The following is a 22,491-nucleotide window of genomic DNA, read 5'->3' as shown; positions in this document are numbered from 1 at the left end:
ACGTAGGAGACATCGCTATGTTCTTCTGATTAATTTCGTTACGGGTCCAATGACAGTTTAACTTTCCCCCGGGACAAACGTGACCTTCACTGGTTGGGTTTTTATGGCGGTCAAGCTGTAGATCCTGGTTACGCAGAAGTTGTAGCGGTGGGAATACTCACCTCGAATATCATGTCCTGGTAGCCGTAGCAGAAGGTGGATCCAAAGGGGTTGGTGGTATTAGTGAAAGAGGCTCTGGTTGGCTGCTGACTGGCTGACTCCTGACTCGTGGCTCTCGCAGCAGACTTCTAGCTCCTTGAGCCATCTCCTGGGCCTTGTGCAAGGGTACTCACCTCGAAGATCATGTCCTGGTAGCCGTAGCAGAAGGTGGAGCCGAAGGAGTGTTGGTGGTGGAGGCTGGGTGTCTGCTGTATACCTAAGCGCGGCTACTATCTGGTTAAGCTTAAGTCCTTTTGGTTGCTAGCTCGCTAGCTCCTAGCTCACTCACCTCGAAGATCATGTCCTGGTAGCCGTAGCAGAAGGTGGATCCGAAGGGGTTGGTGGTATTAGTGAAACAGGCTCTGGTTGGCTGCTGACTGGCTGACTCCTGACTCGTGGCTCTCGCAGCAGACTCCTGGGTCCTTGAACCATCTCCTGGATCTTGTGCAAGGGTTCTCACCTCGAAGATCATGTCCTGGTAGCCGTAGCAGAAGGTGGATCCGAAGGGGTTGGTGGTGGAAACTTTGGGTGTCTGCTGTATACCTAAGCGCGGCTACTATCTGGTTAAGCTAAAGTCCTTTTGGTTGCTAGCTGGCTGACTCCTGCCTCCTGTCACTCACCTCAAAGATCATGTCCTGGTAGCGGTAGCAGAAGGTGGATCCGAAGGGGTTGGTGGTGTTGGTGGAGGAGACTCTAGCTGGCTGTTTGCTAATTGAGATTGGCTGACTCCTGAACTCCTGGTCTGGTTCCTTAGTCCTGTTGGAAACCACTCACCTCAAAGATCATGTCCTGGTAGCCATAACAGAAGGTGGATCCAAAGGGGTTGGTGGTATTAGTGAAAGAGGCTCTGGTTGGCTGCTGACTGGCTGACTCCTGACTCGTGGCTCTCGCAGCAGACTCCTGGCTCCTCAAGCCATATCCTGGATCTTGTGCAAGGGTGCTCACCTCGAAGATCATGTCCTGGTAGCCGTAGCAGAAGGTGGAGCCGAAGGGGTTGGTGGTATTAGTGAAAGAGGCTCTGGTTGGCTGCTGACTGGCTGCCTCCTGACTCGTGGCTCTCGCAGCAGACTCCTGGCTCCTTGAGCCATCTCCTGGATCTTGTGCAGAGGTTCTCACCTCGAAGATCATGTCCTGGTAGCCGTAGCAGAAGGTGGAGCCGAAGGGGTTGGTGGTATTAGTGAAAGAGGCTCTGGTTGGCTGCTGACTGGCTGCCTCCTGACTCGTGGCTCTCGCAGCAGATTCCTGGCGCCTCAAGCCATATCCTGGGTCTTGTGCAAGGGTTCTCACCTCAAAGATCATGTCCTGGTAGCCATAACAGAAGGTGGATCCGAAGGGGTTGGTGGTGTTGGTGGAGGAGGCGCGGTTGAGCACGACGGGGCGCGCGCACACGCGCAGCGCGCGCGACACCACCTCCCACTTGCTGTACGCCGTGACTGACACCACGCCGCGGTTGTCCACCAAGGAGTTCGGGTCGCATCTGGAGTCACACGTTAAAAACTACAATAGACATGTTGACACCACTAATCAATTGACGTACTTTTTAAAACTGTCAAAACGAAACTCTGTCTGTCTGTCCCATAGATTTTGTATGACACTACAAGCAAGTGACGTCACTATTTTATCAACTCAATTAAACTACTTTTTTTAATTACAATGCGAATAAAAATCGTAATTTACAGGTAATTTAAAATTAATTAAGTTTTTAACCCCAGAATGAAGGGTCTTTTTAAAAAAGTTGTTGTTTCGAATTATTGGGGTATGGTGTCAAACTGTCTATTGTAACGTGTCGTTTATCTACAATACATTAAACATCAAAAAGTTAAAAGGAAACAGGACGCTGCAAATTGGAAAGATAATAAATGTTCAGTATTTTTAATTTACTTTCAATAAATGGCGCCTTTAAATTTACCCACCTATAAATAAACGGTTAATTAAGGGTAAACGAAAGTACCACTGTCTGTCTCAGGTCATAATTATGACATACTAGCTTTTGCCCGCGGCTTTACCCGCCTGAAATTTAGTTTGTCACAGATCGTCATAAATTATAGTAATACTGTAAAGTTTCAACAAAATCCGTTCAGTAGCTTTTGCGTGAAAGAGTAACAAACATCCAGACATCCAAACATCCAGACATCATGACATCCAAACTTTCGCATTTATAATATTAGTAGGATGTGGCGTTTTTGTAGAACATCATCATCATTTCAGCCACAGCACCACTTTTCGTCCCCTGCTGAACATAAGCCAATGCTTTCTATGTTGCCCGGTTATAAAGCTTAAAAAGGTAAAAAACAATGCCATGGATAAATTAGCTACCAAAGGGTTATCTCGCACCATTTTGGCTATAACGAACTTAGTCTCGCTCGTATCACTATGATAAATAGCTAGTTTAGTCACGCACCACTGCGTGTAGTTGCGAGCTAACGCCCGTATTCACAAACATTACTATGACGTCTCACAGTGTGACACACGAACCAATCGAAGAGCACTATTCAACGCTGTGCGTTCGATTTGCTGATTCAATTAAGCAAGCATCGTTTGTGAATACAGGCGTTAGTCTCGCACCACTGTGCGTAGTAGCGAGCTTAGTCCCGCACCACTGTGTAGCAGCGTAATTAGTTCCGAGCTTAGTCCAATGCTGCTTTAAATAAAACGTGCTTAGTTCCGTGCCACCCTGTAAAAAACAAACTTATGCCCATTTTTACCATCAATCCCTAATTTTAAGTGACCCCTTTGAAAAAAAATCCTGTTATGTGTTACCATAGGGGTCACTTAAAAATTAGGGATTGATAGTGAAAACGGGCATCAGTCTATGTAGTTTGGCACTCACTTGTCGGGCTGCACGGCAAGCTCGAACTCGCAGCGGTGGTACATATTAAAGTTGTAATGACCCGGGTAGTTGGTGTGAAACTTATTACCTATATCTTAGTCTTATTTTATTTATTTATTTTATTTATTTATATTAGGAAGACCAGGGTTTACATAATTGATTATTTTACAGTTAATAACTCTTGATAACCACTTATAGGTCCCCACAGATAGAATTGTGGTGAATATTATTTTAAAGAAATTATAAAAACAGATAAAATTTATACGATACACGATACACCTAATGTTGTAATAAAGAGATAGTAATTTTACCATATTAGAGTTCCCGTTACCTCATATTTATAATAAACAACATGATAAAAAAAAAAAAACTTACATGATAGGCTTGAAAAAACGCTCGCTCAGCAGCCGCCTAAGCGCTGGTATGCTAGTATAGAATAAATCAATATCTAGTTCCTTACTCAGTCTGTTAAATCTGTCGCCAGCACGCCATATAAAGCTATTCTGTCTATAGTTAGTGGTCGCCTTCGGAAGAAAAATAAGTGGATTAAATCTCATGGGCCTTAGAGGCGCCCTCAGAGATATTTTGGCTAGTAGGTGTGGGCAGTCAATTTCACCTGTGGCAATCTTTTGCAAATATGTGACGTCCGCTATCTCGCGCCTCAGTTCCAAAGGAAGAAGGTGGTGTTTTCTGCAGAGGGGTAGGTATTCTGAGGAATTATAAGATTCTTTCATGCGAAAGCAGATAAATTTCACAAACTTCCTCTGAATACTCTCCAGTCGAGATATGTACACCTGATATCTAGGGTTCCAAACCTGTGACGCATATTCTAAGTGGCACCACTGTGTGTAGTTGCAATGTTAGTCCCACACCACTTTGTGTAATAACGAGCTTAGTCTCACACCACTAGGTCCACTATGGTAGTTACAAGCTTAGTCCCACACCAATATGTGTAGTTACATCTAAGTACAGGAGCGAGCTTAGATTAGTCCAACACTAGCCTATGACTCACTTGTCGGGCTGCACGGCAAGCTCGAACTCGCAGCGGTGGTACATATTAAAGTTGTAATGACCCGGGTAGTTGGTGTGAAACTTATTACCTATATCTTAGTCTTGCACCACTGTGTGTAGTTGCAATGTTAGTCCCACACCACTTTGTGTAATAACGAGCTTAGTCCCACACCACTATGGTAGTTACAAGCTTAGTCCCACACCAATATGTGTAGTTACATCTAAGTACAGGAGCGAGCTTAGCCAACACTAGCCTATGACTCACTTGTCGGGCTGCACGGCGAGCTCAAACTCGCAGCGGTGGTACATATTGAAATTGTAATGACCCGGGTAGTTTGTGTGAAGCACGAACTTTTTCACTTGGTGCGTACACGCATCAAATAGCACGTCCTGGAATCACAAAAAAAAATCAAGTCACTAAATAGAGATGTAAACAGCAAGAGTTTGAATTAGTCAGTCTGTTAACTTATCAAAAAATACTCGAAACGTATTTTTCACTTTTTCAAACTAATGATAACTTTTAAAAAAAATAAAACCGACTTCAAATGCGTGAACACAAAAAAAAAACTAAAAATTGAAAATATTGCGTATAAAAAAGTTCATCCCCAATTTTCCACCCTTGGGGGTGAAATATTTTCTTCAAATTCGCATGAAACCACCCTTTTGATAATACCTATTCAACAAAAAAATAATCGTTCAAATTGATTTATAATCGGCGGAGATATTGCGTATAAAAAAGTTCATCCCCAATTTTTCACCCTTGGGGGTTGTTTTTTCTATTATTAAATTTAAATGGGACCACCCTTGAGGTATTACCTATACGCAGAAAAAAGATTTGTTCAAATCGGTTCATAATTGGCGGAGTTATCGCGTAACAAACATAGAAAAAAAAAACATATGGGTCGAATTGAGAACCTCCTCCTTTTTTGAAGTCGGTTGAAAATTAAAAGAGATAAAGGGCGCCAAAGTTCAAAAGAAGAGGCCTGTGACGTCAAGAAGTTTATAAAAGTGTAGCACTATGTGACGTCACGCGGAACTTCAACGCATCATAACATCGTAATTACTTGTTTGATTGACAAGTAATTTCGAATTTACTTTGACATCACTTACCAGGCCAAGCGTGAAGTAGTTGAAGAAATAGTCGGACGCGGGCGGCGGGCGGCGGCGCGCGGTCGGCCGGTGGATCCGCATCTGTGCGACACAACATCACATGTTAGCTGGTAGCTTTTACAAACACAAAAGAGCCATAAAAAGTTCTTATAACGCTCTTATTTTCAGCTAAGGAACGACCACTGCTATTCATATGCCTCCAAATGATTTCAACGACTGGAATGTCCACTGCTAAGCATAGGCCTCCCAGGATTTCCACAACGACCGGTCCTGTGCTGCCCGCATCCATGTGCTTTCCGTGACCTTCACCAGATCGTCGGTTCACCAAGTTGGAAGCCGATGTTGCGTTTTCCGTTCCGTGGGAACCACTTGAAAAGTGTTCCTGACTCAACGGCTATCAGTTCTACGTGCTATGTGTCCCACCTACGGCCACTTAAGTTTGGGGATGCTGCGTTTTGTTTCACAATTAGTTTGTTTTGTTCACAGCAAAGCAAGTTAGTTTGTTATTAATCAATAATGTCAAGACATTATTTTTAAGCAGTGTCCCACCACTCTTAGGTACTTAAGAAAGTAACACAATCTATGTAGAAACTTATATAAAATCCGGTCGAGTTAACTGCGCACCTCACTGGAATGCGATTCATTCTCGCACTCACCTGCACATTTCCCCGCATTCGTCCCATTCGTACCATAACATCGTTGTGATGTGACGTCACGGCCGCCAGATGCGCAGTTGTCTCGACCGAGTTGTAGAGACTTACTATTTCTGCTCTTCCCTGCTCTTTGATACGCCCATGACCTTGCCTGTAAAACGTCACATTATTTCAAACCTAGGTACCTTGTCGTCCGCCTTGTAGTAGAGGCGCGCGGGGGCGCCGAGCGCGCGCGCGACCGCCTGGCAGCTGTCGCCGAAGCGCAGCACGACACACCGCCACCTGCACCGGCTCCAGCCGGCTGTGCCCGCAGCACGACCCCCACCTTGTCGTCCGCCTGCAGCACGACAACCTACCTTGTCGTCCGCCTGCAGCACGACAACTCACCTTGTCGTCCGCCTGCAACACGACCACCTACCTTGTCGTCCGCCTGCAGCACGACAACTCACCTTGTCGTCCGCCTGCAACACGACCACCTACCTTGTCGTCCGCCTGCAGCACGACCACCTACCTTGTCGTCCGCCTGCAGCACGACAACTCACCTTGTCGTCCGCCTGCAACACGACCACCCACCTTGTCGTCCGCCTTGTAGTAGAGGCGCGCGGGGGCGCCCAGCGCGCGCGCGACCGCCTGGCAGCTGTCGCCGAAGCGCAGCACGACACACCGCCCCTGCACCGGCTCCAGCCGGCTGTGCCCGCAGCACGACCCTACCTTGTCGTCCGCCTGCAGCACGACCGCCTACCTTGTCGTCCGCCTACAGCACGACCCTACCTTGTCGTCCGCCTGCAGCACGACACCCACCTTGTCGTCCGCCTGCAGCACGACCACCTACCTTGTCGTCCGCCTGCAACACGACCACCTACCTTGTCGTCCGCCTGCAACACGACCACCTACCTCGCCCGCAGCACGACACCCACCTTGTCGTCCGCCTTGTAGTAGAGGCGCGCGGGGGCGCCCAGCGCGCGCGCGACCGCCTGGCAGCTGTCGCCGAAGCGCAGCACGCGGCACACCGCCACCTGCACCGGCTCCAGCGCCCGGCTCGTGCCTGCAACACGATCATAGAGGTTTCAATAGTAATTATATTACATTACACCACATAAAATAAAGGTGCCCTACGTGAGCCATATGAGCAGAGTAAATACAAATGAGTAGGTCATCTTCATAGAAACGCACCGAGCGCGGCGAGTGCGACGCGCACGCACATACTGACAAAATTCGGGACAACTCAAAGCTAATCAACGCTAAATTTTGTCAGTGTGTGCGTGCGCGCCGCATACGTGTTGGCGCGCTCACATACAAACCGCGCTCGGGCGTTTCTATGAAGACGACCTATTCATTTGTATTTACCTGATATGAGTCTGGAACGCAACATCACTATAGTAGTTTGCCTCAAGCGTTCCCTGCTCGGATGGCGTCATTACGCCTCCAACGAGCGGTAATACAGTAATAGTGTCGTATTTAAAGTACGTAAGGCACGACTTTTTTAGACACCATCAGACAATAAGTACACAACCAACGATACAGTATGGCGTATAGCGTGCTTAGTCCAGTATCACTATGTATAGTAACAGTAAGCTTAGTTTCGCACCACTGTGTACGGTTTATTTTTCCGTAAGGAAAATGATATGGGATGGTACGTTAGTAAGTTAAAGTAGAATGCAACAAGGTTTTTTTTAAATGGTGAATGGTCATTTATTTGCATAACATAGAAGGTTCAACAGATGGAACAGTTACAAGATGACTAATATGTTACTTCGTTGTTGAGCAAGAATGGCTTTGACTCTGCCGCGCCGTGTGTACTGAGTACTGTTAAATATGAGACGTGGGACGCGAGTGAAACAACTGCTTGCTAAAGACACACTGGTTTATTTCTACAATATTCCATGCACATGCGTGTACGTGTACTGACCTTGCGTGAACGTGTACTGACCTTGCGTGAACGTGTACTGACCTTGCGTGAACGTGTACTGACCTTGCGTGAACGTGTACTGACCTTGCGTGAACGTGTACTGACCTTGCGTGAGCATGTACTGACCTTGCGTGAGCATGTACTGAACTTGCGTGAACGTGTACTGATTTTGCGTGAACGTGTACTGACCTTGCGTTAAAGTGTACTGACCTTGCGTGAACGTGTACTGACCTTGCGTGAACGTGTACTGACCTTGCGTGAACGTGTACTGACCTTGCGTGAACGTGTACTGACCTTGCGTGAACATGTGCAGGCGCAGGCCCTGCGTGGCGCCGGCCGCGCGCAGCACGTGGCAGCGGCGTAGGTGCAGCTGCTGCCGGTAGCACGACAGCGGCAGTTCTGGCAGCGGCGCCGCGCAAGTTTCGCCCGCGCTACTGGCCTGCAGAGAAACATCCTCATGTTTTTATTATTATTATTATTGGTATTGGGCCTTCATTTGCGCCAGCTCGACCAGGTTTGATCTATTGTGGCAGCCCTTGTCTTTAGAGTTCACTGCTTAGTCCCGTTGAGTCTATAAATTTCCAGATTCTTTGGAGCGTGATATCTGCTATCTCATTCGGGTGCATGATGTGTCGCCCGAGATGGATACTTCTTTTGCTCATAAGCGGACCGCATGAGCAAAGAACATGCATGGCCGTTTCTTCTTCTGTATGGCAGAATCTGCACATGTTTTTAATACTGGCCACAGATAACGCTGAACTATCTGTCAGGCACTTGTCCCAAGTAGGGATGTTATGGATATGTAGTTTCGGTTATGGATACGGTAACGGATATTGGAATAATATTATACCGGTTTCGGTTACGGATATTTTTTTATTTCGGATATCCGAAAGTTTCGGTTACGGTTACGGATATCTGTGTTAAGTGTAGAATGCAAATTCCAATAGTTTTCCAAAACAGTTCATGCCTTACGAATAGAATAGGTACAGAAGAGATTTCTTTGCAATCTGTCACCTTCTTTTGGTCTCACAAAAAAGCTTTTATCTTATGGGAAAAAACTCATGTACTTCAAAATGAAATCATTGAATAAGCGTAGGGACTTGCTTGACTCTGCCTACATCCGAAACTATCCGAAAAATATGAATCGGTTATGGTTACGGTTACGGATATTTTTTTATTTCGGATATCCGAAAATTTCGGTTAAGGTTACGGATATCCATAACATCCCTGGTCCCAAGGCGTTATTTATGCTTCAACCACACCAACGCATGCAGATCGCCATCGCCGGCGCGATCAAAGGCCAATGACAGATCGTGCGACTTGTCATTTCCTTATATTGGTATGTTTGAAGCTTTACACGTTTCGTCTCCGCTCAGCTTTAGTGGAAACGGTTGAGCAGAGACGAAATATGTGGAGCGGGAACAAGCAGGTTTTTCCAGAAAGAGTCTACACAGATCTTCGGTCCACCTGAATAACCTCGAATTACCTGCCTGCTCGTCTTCTACATCGCTTCTCGAGCTAACTGTAGTGGAAAGAAAAGTGTCAATATGAACTAACATGATTGCTTTAAATCCCCCGTCCTCACAGTTCCACTCCATCCCTCTTTTTACCGCTCCAGTAATCGACGGCGATGGAACAAAACTCAAATACTGACAATAGCCCAAAATATTACAATCAAATGTCAAACTTACCTGGTGTTGAGATCCATAGTAGATAGTGGTCCGGGAGACGACTGGCGAGCCCCCGTTAGGAAACTGTAGCGAGCCCAGCCCGTGCGCGTAGCCAGGCTGCAAGCAAATTAAGACCTTATTCAACACATTTTCTGAAGGGTTGAGGGTTTTCGCGAATGAAAAATCCGCCAGATGGCAATACGTAGACGCGAGGTCCAAATGCTGCATGATTGGTTATTTTTGACATGACATTGACAGATATGTCAAAATCCACCAATCACGCAGCAGTCAGAACTCAGACCCCACATCCACGTCCCGCCATCTAGCGGATCTTTCATTCGCGAAAACCCTCATTGGCTTGCAATTTTTAGATCCAAAGTGTCAAATTGCTGTGCTTAAACAATATGTCGGGATTTCTTGGCAGGAAAGTAAAACATCATGCATGTTTAGCAGTTTTCTGTTATGAACGAAACATGCTACCTCGTGTTTCGTTCTTAACAGGAGGTTTCGTTCTTGTAGGAGCTTAAAATTTCTGGGAGGGCAGGCAGGCGGTTCGTTTCAGCCAAATGACGACAAAAGCCTTCCCCAAGAACTTCCACAACAAACCGGTCCTGCGCCACCTACATCCAGGCACCTCCCGCGACCTTCGCCAGATCGTCGGTCCTGCCCTCACCACGTCTTCCGACCCGTGGTCGCCACTCAAGAACTTTTCTGCTCCATGGGCGGTCAGGCAGGCGGTACGCCTAAGTATCAAGTATCATGCATGAATAATTACTTGAATCCATAAAAAAATACACATACCTCGAATTTACTATCAACAGGGAAGTAAAAAGACAACCCCCTGAAGTTCAACGCGAACAGATGGCGCTGCGAGTCGTACAGGCCGGGATGCGTCGCGCCGAAGCAGTGCTCCACTTGCTCGATAGATGGCGTTATCTCGGGCGAGTTGAAACACATGCCGCTGTAGGAAAATGAACCTTGTTAAAATGGTGTACGATTGAATTTTGTATGGTTACATTGGTCGTGGATATGAGAAGAAGTGATGACATTTATCAACGATAGCAGCCCGACGCAAAGTACCGTATTTGTGGTGTCAAGCCCCAGAAGGGGGAGAATTGACTATGAGAAGGGACATGGATCAGATAAATTTGTAGGGAGTCAAGCAAAGCGCGGGGAGCATCGCGCCGAAGCAGTGCTCCACTTGCTCGATAGATGGCGTTATCTCGGGCGAGTTGAAACACATGCCGCTGTTGGAAAATGAACCTTGTTAAAATGATGCACGATTGAATTTTGTATGGTTACATTGGTGGTGGATATGATTAGGCCGGGGAGCATTGCGCCGAAGCAGTGCTCCACTTGCTCGATAGATGGCGTTATCTCGGGCAAGTTGAAACACATGCCGCTGTAGGAAAATGAACCTTGTTAAAATGATGTACGATTGAATTTGGTATGGTTACATTGGTTGTGGATATGACATAGAATATTATAGAGTGTAATAATGTGGTAGGCACATGTGCAGTGTTTTATCAAAACATATTTTCATATTACATACATTAATTTTGGATGATTTAATCCATTTGTCAATAAGGAAAAAATATTGTGCCTATTCTTTTACCTACTTTAATGTTTATAGTCTAATCTAATAAACAGGTCAATTTAATAATAACAATAAGGTACAACATAATTTATGTGTTACTCATTTTTTTCCTTAATTAGTTGATCATTGAGTATACAGGGTAAGAATACATCCAGACATCCACAGTTACTAAAAAAGGCAATAAGCCAATAAAACACTTTATTAATATTGAACCTAATTTAACTAACATCTACACGGACTACAAGCAGTTGTTTCACACAAATTAATGTCAGCCAACTTTCAATGTAACGTTACTTTCTCTAGATCTATAAAATGTAATTAAATAATAATAAGAGTACATTTTAATGGATAAGATTCACTTCAATAATATGTGTACCTGATTATTCAATCGTAAATTAGCTGAAGAATTTAATATTAATCGGCTGCCAAGTCTAAAAAAAAACTTTTTGCAACCACATAAATAATATTCTATTGTTCAATTCCTCATTTTTTTAATTCCTAACAAATACATTGTTTGATATGATATAGGTTTCATTCTCAACTGATCTGTACGTTCAAAGACACTGAAAATAAGCAATAAAATTATTTGCAAAGAAAAGGTAGAGCTAGGCTGGTAATTATTGTAATGTGTACTTGAAGCAGAATATATTTGTTTCTGCTGCAACAATTAAGACCTTAAACGGTGTAATACTTTACGAGTATCCATTGAGATGAATTCAAGACAGCCTATTAACTCGAATCGCCCTGTATACAATAAAATCGCAAGACGAACAGCAATTAGCATTACAATGCTATTAGGTCAACGCTCATACGAACACGTTTAAAATAAATTAAACATAACACTCCTTATGCCAAAGGATTACAGTTCAAAATACAACAGACAGTGATGAGTATACATTTACTAGCTGTGCCCGCGACTTCGTACGCGTGAAAATAATTTGAATATTTCGCGATTTTGCAACATTTTTCATTACTGCTCCGCTCCTATTGGCTGTAGGATGATGTTATATACCCTAAAGCCTTCCTCCATAAATGGGCTATCCAACACAAAAATATTTTTTCAAATCAGACCAGTTTCTGAGATTAACGCGTTCAAGCTAACAAACTCTTCAGGTTAGTTAACGCCCGCGACTTCGTACGGGTGGACCCCGTTTTACCCCCTCAGGGATTGAATTTTGCAAAATCCCGTCTTAGTGAGCACCTACGTTCTAAAAGGAACCTCCATGCAAAATTTGACACTTATAGCACTTGTAGTTTCTGAGATTTCATGATGAGTGAGTGAGTCAGTGACCTTTCGCTTTTAATAGATTATAATATGTATGAGATGTTTGTGATACTTAATAACCATGTCATCTGGTTCCAAACTGTTGGCAGGGCTTACTTGTGTTGATATGATCTCCCACATTGTTAACTGTTTTGTAGTGTGATACAAAGTAAATTTATATTTGGCTGTCCTTCATCTATAAATATTGTAGTATCTCTCAGAAACATACAAAATTTGTTACCAATAAAATATGCGTTTTGCTTATTTGTAATTTATTGTTTATTGACTACTAGCTGACCCGGCGAACTTTGTTCCGCCTTAATGGCAATTAATAAGCAGACTTTTTTTAATTTCGAACGTGTCCTTCTCCTGGCTCTAAACTACCTCCCTGACAATTTTCAGCTAAATCGGTTCAGCCGTTCTTGAGTTATAAGTGGAGTAACTAACACGACTTTCTTTTATATATATAGACTTTTATATATATATATTTAATAACTCGTTTATTGGTTCTATTCCGTTCGTCTTATTGATATTATTATGTAATTCTATAATTACAATAGTTTATTGAAAATTACAGGCGTCAAGAACTCTGAAGTAGCGCGATTAAAAACGAGTCAAAACTGGCTGAACCAGACCAAGTCAATAAAGTTATGGGGCTTCTTTCGAAAACTGCTGTACTGTAATAGCTGTTGTATGGAAGTACAACTTTCTTTAATTACCTAGCAGGTAAAAAACAGGAGGAACTTATACATTTTACCGCAGAGACTTTAACGCTACCGTTTAGGAGGAGCGTGGAATGTGCATGTCAACGTGGAATTATGAACTCCGTCAGTTTATAATATAACGCATGAGATTGTAAACTAATGGTAGGTCAGCTTAGATTGTAATCTAACTACGTCAGATTATAATCTGACGGCATTTACAATTTTTTTTTATTCACAACGAGGAAGCTCTTGGCTTGTATCTCACCTGATGGTAAGTGACAATCAGGCCGAAGGTGGAAGCGACATTTACGGTGACATGCATAAGAATCTTACCACATTGATAAAGCTAAGCCTGTCACACCTTATTATCGCTCGTTCCTATGGGGCCTGGCTGACCCGACCGCTGATAACTGGCCATAACCCTCGGTTATCTTAACTGCCAGATAGCCGAGGACAACGGTTCGCTATCTATACGATTGCTAATTAAGATTTCCTTATACCTTCAGGGCTATTATAGGGTAGCGAATGTTGTGCTGTCTAAAGCGACTAAATTAACGGAACTGTCCATTTTTCGCCTATTTATAGACAGGTATTTGTTACGTGAATTATTTTTCAAATATTATGTAACAATAAGAAAAGTAAGTGTAAATACATGAACACTCAGCATCAATTGTGGTAAAGAAATAAAGTTATTTTTTGTTTTTTTACTCAACTGCGCCAAAAGGAGGGTAATTTGATAAATGATATTTTTGCTGTCCTAATCAAAGATTGAACCCGAAGAGTTTTGAGAAAACCACCTTTTAGTATACCAGCAATAACTTATAGTAAAAATTAACAAGGGTCACGAACGCGATCATTTTAAAATACAAACCCTATGATTGCTGATGCTAAAATAATAATTTCCTATACCGGCCTTTTTCGTGAAACTTTCAGAAGTGAAAAAGACTGATGTACGGTCTTTTTCACTAACATGAGTATGGCGGAAAGAGTGAAAAGGACAGATTTCCCGTTTCGCTAATCAGCCAGCCAGCCGGACCTGCATAATTAATCCGAGCTATTTTCAGGAATCGCTGTAAGCGTTATGGGTTTTATTTATAAAGGAGAGCAAATATGAGCGTATAATCCATACTGCTGTACCCGAGTTTGTTTGTAACTGGTGGCCTTTCTCGACTTTGTCCGCGAAGGTAAATAAACTTCTAAACTCTTGCCTTTACCCCTAGATTTCTTCAAGAGGGGTCAAATCAAAAGGGCTTGTGATTTTTTCGGATTTGTTCCAATCAATGAGGTCTGCGGTCAGGTCAAAGTAAATGCTGCCTGCATAATGTTTGATTACTTTGACCGGATCGCAGACCGCATCCAGTGAGGCAATCCTTTAAATACCCAAATGTTGTAAGTATACCTATGGTAAGAAACACGATGGCGACAGATTATTTGAGTTATACGAAGGTAGGAGGATGATGATGATGATTAATGTAGCGTAGCTCGCCAGCCAATCCAGCCATCATTATGATAATGCTAATTAAAGAACATTCCTGCCGATTTACTGGGACCTACGGGTTAATACGCCGCTCCTCCTTTTAGACACATAAATGCTTTTTGTAAAATATTGGAAAATTACGATGAAAGTTATTTTTAAATCAATTATGTTGTGAACTCGGCCATCTTCCGTAACGACATCGATCGATCAATGGGTCAACTAGTAAATATAGTTGTGTATGTAGAAAAATAACAAAGAATACTTACCAATACCTAAGTTTAACTAATTTCATATTGTATATCTCTATAATCTTGAGCCGCTGCGCCACCGGATCGAATATTAACCGCACGCCGTCCTGTGGCATATTTATTACTAGTTCCACTGATAACGGATTCTGTGAACAAAAATAAAATTAGACAGAACGCTTCACAAAAACATCATCTAGGTAACAAAACAACAGAGACTTTTCATCTTGTCTAAAGATGATAGCATTTTTGCAATTACAAAAATAGTTCAACTATCCAATCAGATAGCGTTAGTCAGAGCCGCTGCTATTGATTACAAGCCTCTATGTTTTACGAGATTTAATTTTAAATGGACTTATGTTTCAGGATCGGAGAGCACCCTACGCTACCATTGCCTTGTCAAAGATGTCTCCATCCACTCAAAAATAAGTTCACCTGTATGATGTTGGTTACATTTGCATGCACCAGCTAGGTCTTTAACGCTAGTTCACCCTTTTGGTGATCATCATCATAAAGAAGTTAGATATAGACCTACGTACGCCACACGAGCGACCCTGGGACGCTTTGCATCCATCGAATTCCTGGAAATCATAACTAGGTCACCGGGCCACTTACTGTCTGTCTGTAGTTCGACATTAAGTTACGGGACTGTTCCCACCTCTCGTTCCAAGTCTTGTGTACTAACCAAGATTTACAGTTTGACCGCCAATAAAAACTCAACCAGTGAAGGCCAAGTTTGTCCCAGGAAAACAAAATGTCCAACGAAATTAATCAAAAGAAAATAGTAGGAGTAAGTTAGGTTCCTTCCTATTAAGTAATAAAAATATTAATTTCACAAGAAGCATGTGTTACCTTTCATTCTCTAGCAATTAGGCCCGGTTTCCACCGAAGTGGAGGAGAGGATAATGTGAACAGATGTCATTTCGGAAATGGGATTGTTTATTCAAAGTTTCAAACACATCTCTTCAATCAACTCCTATCAACCCTTATTTATTTTTAACTGGCAATAACGTACCTGATCACTATATAGTACTTGTACTCCTCTTATTGTGCCCACTTGACTCTGGATGATGGCGACGGCTTGGGAGAAATGCATCCCTGAAATAATAAAGTTTCGCGTTAGAAAGTAATAAAAAATACAGCGCAAATTTACGGCACGTGTAAGTAGTAGTGGTACAGTAAGATGCAGATATTTGTTTCATTTTGCGATGTTTCGAACACATTATTGACATTTCAATCTTGGGGAACTCCCTACTTGTAATTTGGGGAAATGTTTATGGAGATATGAGAGAAGGCCGTCCGCTCTCCTCCTATCCTCATATAGGCTTCCATAAAAGGATATATGTATCTAGAAAAGAACATGACAATATTAACTTCTGTGCAAAACTAACGATTACTGCTCTAGATTTCTAGAATCTAAATATTATATCAATGGTACGGGGTTTTACACTGCGGGCGCTGGACGCAGGCCGCACCAACCGGGCAACATGGAACGCATTGGGGGAGGCCTATGTTCAGCAGTGGACGTCCTATGGCTGAGATGATGATGATGATGATGATGATGACGGGGTTTTAACACACAGATAGTTTTATGGATTGTTCAGCCGAGAATCCTAGAATTCTCTACCGCTTCCCGTCACGCTACACGGACAACTCAAATAATTAGGTCATTTTAATCGTAGCAAATAACTAAAGTGACATAATACGTTTGTACTCCTCATTATTTATGTAACTATCTTGTCAATTTTGCTTGAGCTTCGGTCTACCACAACCTGTATGGCACCTAAGTCCCAATTTCTAGGTTCTATCTATTGGTGAAAATCAAAGAAAAAGGATTGATTTTAGTGATTGATTGATTTGGCCATCGTTTCATAATATGGGCCTATTATTATCATTTATCAAACCATAATAAACGTATTATTGATGACCGTCACCGTTACGTAAGTCTGATCAGTAATCAAAAACATTGAAGTGTCAATAAACTTTCGGCAAAACAATGTATTTCCAGCAATGACGGCCGTTATCGGTAAGGGTTTATCGAGTACATTTAGATCACATGGCTGCGCTTGCGACGATGTCACGTCACGTGGTATGTACATGGAATATGACGTATGGAATAAACATCTAATACATTATAATATATAATAAAAAAATATTAAGTAGTAAAATAATTATAGTTGTTTGTTTCGTCAATTACTTATTCACAAATTCCTTTTTGATTTGATTTGATTCGCAAGCCAGCGACCCAGGTAATTTGGGCAGACTGTACTTGAATTTGAACGTGACGCGTGCGGTCTTCTGTAAATCAATTTTCAACTTACATTCCTGCTTACAAAACAGGTGAAAAATTGGGAAATAGCCCTACTCCCATCATCGTCTGGTCATTTACGCCCGTATTCACAAACGATACTTGCTTAAGTGAAGCGGCAAATCGAACGCACAGCGTTGAACAAAGCTCTGTGATTGGTTCATGTGTCACCCTGTGCGTCCACGCGCACTGTGAGACCTCATAGTAATGTTTGTGAATACGGGCGTATGTCTCCACTGCAGGAGAATGGCTGTCTCTAAGGTTTTCTCTTTATCAGAGGCAAACGGAGGATTAGGCTTACACTCCTCACGCTGTCCAGATGAATCAGAAGAATTGAGGTCACTATCCTAGGTTTGGTCTAAAAAAAAAATATTTTTTTACCCACAACGAGGTAGTTTTTGACCTGATGGTAAGTGATGATCAGTTAAAATTGAATTAAGCAATAATTCAATTTTAACTAGGTGTTTATTGTCTCATGTTATTGTAATCCACAATTGACAGAGATATTGCATTTACTGGATAAAACGACGCCTCAACACTTTAAAACAGATTTTTTTTACAATAAATATAAATAATTAAAAATAAATATTTTATGACACGTGGAGTTTCACGTATCAAATATACTTTTGAAAACATGTTATTGGAAATATATCTTTTCAATTAAAATAAAGTGTTATCATCACTCGCATTCGTCACAGGCAAATATTTGCAAATCGCTATTGCGTGTTATGATAACATCAAGGACAATCAACAAAACAAAATACGTTAATCTACTACGGGATTTGCACCGATATTTTGCTAAGAGGTCATAGTACAGGAAATTTTATACGCAATAACATCTTTAATCTTATCCTGTTTTGATTATTTTCAAGTTTTCAGCTCAATAATAAAATTTCGATATTTCTGATCCGCCTCGGATGTATGAGAGAAGTTCTTTGGCCTAACGATGATATCAACGTTTTGAAATAATAATACGATTGAAGAAAAACCACGCTCAGGAAGAGCAGAAAAAAATAATATTAATTAATAATATCCTTAAGAATCAGAATAAATTTTACCTAGGAATTTGTAAGGAAAATTAATACGAAAATTCCCAGTTTTAGATAATAATTTTTCGTATTTTAGTCACCTACAAAATTTGTATTAATCTTAGAAAAAAAAAGGAAAAATATAGGTACAATATTCATCTTTGTGTTCGACTATACGACTAACGAATGAATAATACCTTTGTCAATACAGAGCCTCACAAAGTTGAGGTACCTACCTACCTACCAGCGTCCGTTCCGGTATGCAAATAGAAAGAGGAGGGTAGTTATGTAGCTAACCTAATTAGTGAATGTTAGTGTTGTCCAATACTATCGATAGAGGATCCTGCCCCCCTAAACAAAACGCACTTTTTGATCGAATCGAAAATCGAATCCGTCAAAACTCCATACAAAAAAGGGGCTTTTCGACCACTTTCCGACTGGTTTGCAATTATAATTTGCACTTTGTCTAGACCCACTTAAATTCAGTTACAAGGAAAAATAATAAAGATTAGTGACAGACTGAATTACGCCATAGTTATACAAAACAAAATACATACGTAGTTAAATTACGTAAAAAAAATACGTAGCGGATTACTAAATTGAATCTGTCACAAATATTAAATTTTCTAGGTCTGTAATTTCTTCTGGTACTATCGATTGGAATTATAAATACGTCAAAATTGCGATAGTTTTGATCGATAATGTGTGTTGCAATATCTCACTCGATGCTAGGTATTGTCATGTTCTATAATATTCACTAGGATTCTGGCTATATCGACCTGCTATCGAAAAACTATCGACTACTATCTTTCGCAACACTAGTCAACGTTACAGGGCTCACGGTCGGCAGAGCTTGAAGCTTTGGCGATTTTAATGGAGTTGACGTTTCAAATCCCCTGGGATTTAGAAAATCTTGCATTTGAACTTGATTTTTTTAAACTCATTAACTGAAGTTCAAAGAAGGCTTGTTTGGGGACAGTTATACAATAAATGGGATGAATGATTTAAAATGTTGACTTGTTGTTAGGGCTTTAAAGATTTCTTTTATCATTCTATTTAATTTAAAGAGATGTTGGACTTTGTAGAATTATTGACTTTAAAATAAATTAGTTAAAACTAAGTAGTTATTTTGCTACAGTTTGGCCCTGAGCTTGACTGGAGGAGAATCCCGACTGGCATTAAGTCCGCCTTATGTACAGTTTACAGTGTTATGTGCATACTAAACTCTAAATACCTAAATAAATAATTACGTTTTCTCCCCCATGCATTCCACTGGCAACCATGTGTCCAGACGGATCGATAGGTAGTAGACTAAAATAAGAAAATAAAACTAGCCACAGCCAGGTGAGGATGGCCCCAAGACGCCAATTTGATTTCCCTTTCCATTCACTAGCGATGTCGATTAAGTTTACGGGAATTTTATGTACAGTCGACAGCAAATAAAACTGTACATTTTTATTGCAAAAAGGGGCATATTTCAAAACAACGAATTATTTGCAACATAGTTTACCTGGATGTGCGATATACCTACGTAAGATTTTTTCCAACACTGAGACGTTATTTAATTCTGTCTGGTCGTCATCGCTCCTAAAACTGCTGAAGACTAAGTGATTGAGAGTGTTTATTATTATATGATTCAAGAAATTCTGTTAGTTTCTTTCGTTCGACTAAATAGGTAATTAAGGCTAATAAATACAACGTAGCAAGTCATTTAAGTTAATCTTTTTTTACAGAATTTTCAATGACCGTCAAGTAAGGCATTTTCCAATCATAATAAATAATATTATTATTATTAAATTGATAGAACAAGCCTCAAATCAATGCAGTCTACTTTATTATCACATAGGTACCGCCAACGATTGTGAAACAGACGGCCAATGAGATTCATACATAGCAACACAGAACAATGGATTTAATAGGACATTAAAGGTTATCATTATCATTATCATTATTGCATTGTATTACAAAAATCTACTCATCGCCATGTGTAATATAAAGTTGGCATCGTTTATGGTGCGAGCATAGAACCTATTAGATTTTAATAAGACCTAGGATCTATAATTTATTTATTACTTACTTTAAAAATCGATTGCTTTGGAGATTGGTCAGCAGAGCAGTCACCCGGTGAGCAAAAGATCGCGGGTTCGATTCCCATCAGAGGCTTTGATTTTTTCAAGTTTTAAATTAGTTTAGGTAAGTTTATCATCTTAGATGCAAAATTCTCATTACTATAGGTTTTTAAAGAAAAACAAAAAAGTGTTGTGGCAAGAGGGGTAGTTTTACTGCACTTTTGACAATGTTCTACTCTAACTTCGTTAAAAGTTCGTTCATATATTTTTTTTATGAAAATATGCGACTGACTGTACCAAGCCTTCAGAAATAGCAGGAAGAACAAAAAAAAATCAAAATCAATTCATTAATGGAACACTAACCTATTTAGCTAATTTGAAACGTAATTTAAATACCTACGCAGTTTGATTAATTATCCAGTGCAGTGAGCAATAATATCCAATGAAGGAAATAAAGAACACATGCACTAAAGATAAAGGATTGCAACACAAGTGCAGCTGTTTTGCTTTTTCGTAACAAAAACATTGATGTACACTCAATGATAATAATCAATTTGAAAATTATAAATATGTAACTTGAAAAAATGGAACTGCCTAAGGCGGGAATCGAACCCACGACCTTCCGCTTGCCGGGCGACTGCTCTTCCAACTGAGCTACTTAGTCACTGGATGAGCCTTAGGCAGTTCGACTTTTTCAAGTTATTTCTAATTTTCAAATTAGTTTGAGATGCATCTCTTAATGCTAAAAATTAAATAATAATCAATTTATTTCATGATTACATCTCACTGTTAATGGACTATTAATAACCCCTAAACTTTGCCCTACATTTTCTAATTGGAAAAAAATTACACTAGAATTAACATATAAAGTAAAATATAAAACATTCAACCTATTTCTGGTTTCCTGGTCTGTGTTACATTTATTAATAATATCCCTATAATAAACGAAATAAAGTAAAATAAATTGAGAAAATAAGCAAAATAGTAGGTACCAACTTTTTTCTACAACTACTAATTTTAAACTTAAACTAACTAGTAATTTTACCCTATCGTGCAAAAATAATAATTTTATTTTAGAAGGCACAAATAATTTAAAAATATCCTACATAATATTTCGCTGCGCACTGTACGTTAGTGTAGTTGTAGCATTGAGTTTAATGACTCCATGTTAATGACAAAGGCCTTATCTTCAACTTGAATGTGCTTTTTCACCTAAATAAAGAGACCTGGTTTAATGTGACAGATTTATATTTGATTGTTTGTGACAAGTAGCAATTATGTATTTTTTTAAAAATTGCATTAATGCGAAGATTAATATTTGATTGATTGATTGATTGCTAGTGATGAACAGCAAATTTATTTTTTAAAATTGCATTAATTCAACAGATTTATATTTGAAGCTAGCGATGAGTAGCAAATGTATTTTTAAAATTTGCAATGAGAAAAATTGCCTTTTTTGTTTTTAAAAATTGAAATGTATTGAAAATATCCTATTAGAATTTTATTGGTTTCTAATTGCTATTAGGAATGTAGGGTAAGAAAATTTAACTTCAATTTATTAATTACCTACCTACCCTCCATAGTGTTTATAAAGACAGGTATCATCATTTATGACACTAATCTTATTAGAATTTTTTTAACTAAATTAACATTACATTTAATTGAGTTTTTTTACGAAATGGTTGTGGTTTTTGCATGAGCACTGGACGGCTTATTGGTTCATGTCTCTAAGTGTCAAATTGTGTATGCGGGTTGGACTCCCAATGGCTGCAAAACATATTATACCACAACCACTAGCATTTATATCCAGCGTCATAATGTTTGTAATGTATTTTGTACTTAATGTATTCTTATGTATTTAATTACGTTTAGTTATTAACTAGTCCTTTAATATAAGCTTGGCTTAGCTTTTTACATTATAATAAAATAAATTAGGCAAAGTAGGTATTTACCTTCCTGTTTTATTTATTTTACAATAATTTACACTTTTTGACTAGTGTGAGGTAGATTTGAAAGTGCTTTATGAAGGTATTTATACAAAATGATAATTCAAAGTGGAAAAAGTCTAATTGGATCATCAAATTATTTATTTTGAAGGTAACTGTTTTCCATTGTCATTTTTTTTAATAATCCCTAGGTAGATAGTCAATAATCAAAGACCACAAAAACAATACTTGTGAAATTGTTATGAAAACAACGCAACCCGAACGATTTCACGGTCAAGACTGCCAGTAAAAAAATAAACAAAACCCAGCCAACACAAAGGCTTGCTCGTGACACTTCGCGAAAAAAATCAATGTAGACCTTCGATGACCTGGGTATTATGTGCCATAACTGCATCCTACCCCAGCGTCCAGCTCATGATACCCAACGAAAACACCATTGCGTAAGCAACAGCCCATAGAAATACAACGCAAA

The 22,491-nt window shown here is 40.4% G+C and overlaps 1 protein-coding gene and 1 non-coding gene across 2 annotated transcripts in view; both read right to left on the bottom strand.

The window, feature by feature from the left end:
* Window positions 1-22,491, bottom strand: part of LOC114357245 (UPF0183 protein CG7083) — a 29,103-nt gene that overhangs the window by 6,344 nt on the left and 268 nt on the right. Inside the window, exons 2-10 of the mRNA XM_028310767.1 lie at window positions 15,684-15,766; window positions 14,690-14,817; window positions 10,183-10,342; window positions 9,403-9,498; window positions 8,006-8,150; window positions 6,720-6,847; window positions 5,150-5,230; window positions 4,305-4,429; window positions 1,486-1,675 (exon numbers count right to left, since the gene is read on the bottom strand). Of these exons, the coding sequence (XP_028166568.1) occupies window positions 1,486-1,675; window positions 4,305-4,429; window positions 5,150-5,230; window positions 6,720-6,847; window positions 8,006-8,150; window positions 9,403-9,498; window positions 10,183-10,342; window positions 14,690-14,817; window positions 15,684-15,766 (1,136 nt within the window). The remainder of the gene's footprint in view (window positions 1-1,485; window positions 1,676-4,304; window positions 4,430-5,149; window positions 5,231-6,719; window positions 6,848-8,005; window positions 8,151-9,402; window positions 9,499-10,182; window positions 10,343-14,689; window positions 14,818-15,683; window positions 15,767-22,491) is intronic.
* TRNAA-GGC (transfer RNA alanine (anticodon GGC)) lies at window positions 20,665-20,737 on the bottom strand. Its single transcript has one exon. It is a non-coding gene; the product is annotated as a tRNA-Ala (tRNA).

This window comes from Ostrinia furnacalis, unplaced genomic scaffold (assembly GCF_004193835.3).
Source record: "Ostrinia furnacalis isolate ACB-3 unplaced genomic scaffold, ASM419383v2 OfSCF3085, whole genome shotgun sequence".
Taxonomy (NCBI): Eukaryota; Metazoa; Arthropoda; class Insecta; order Lepidoptera; family Crambidae; genus Ostrinia; species Ostrinia furnacalis.
This window is presented reverse-complemented; position numbering and strand designations above follow the sequence as displayed.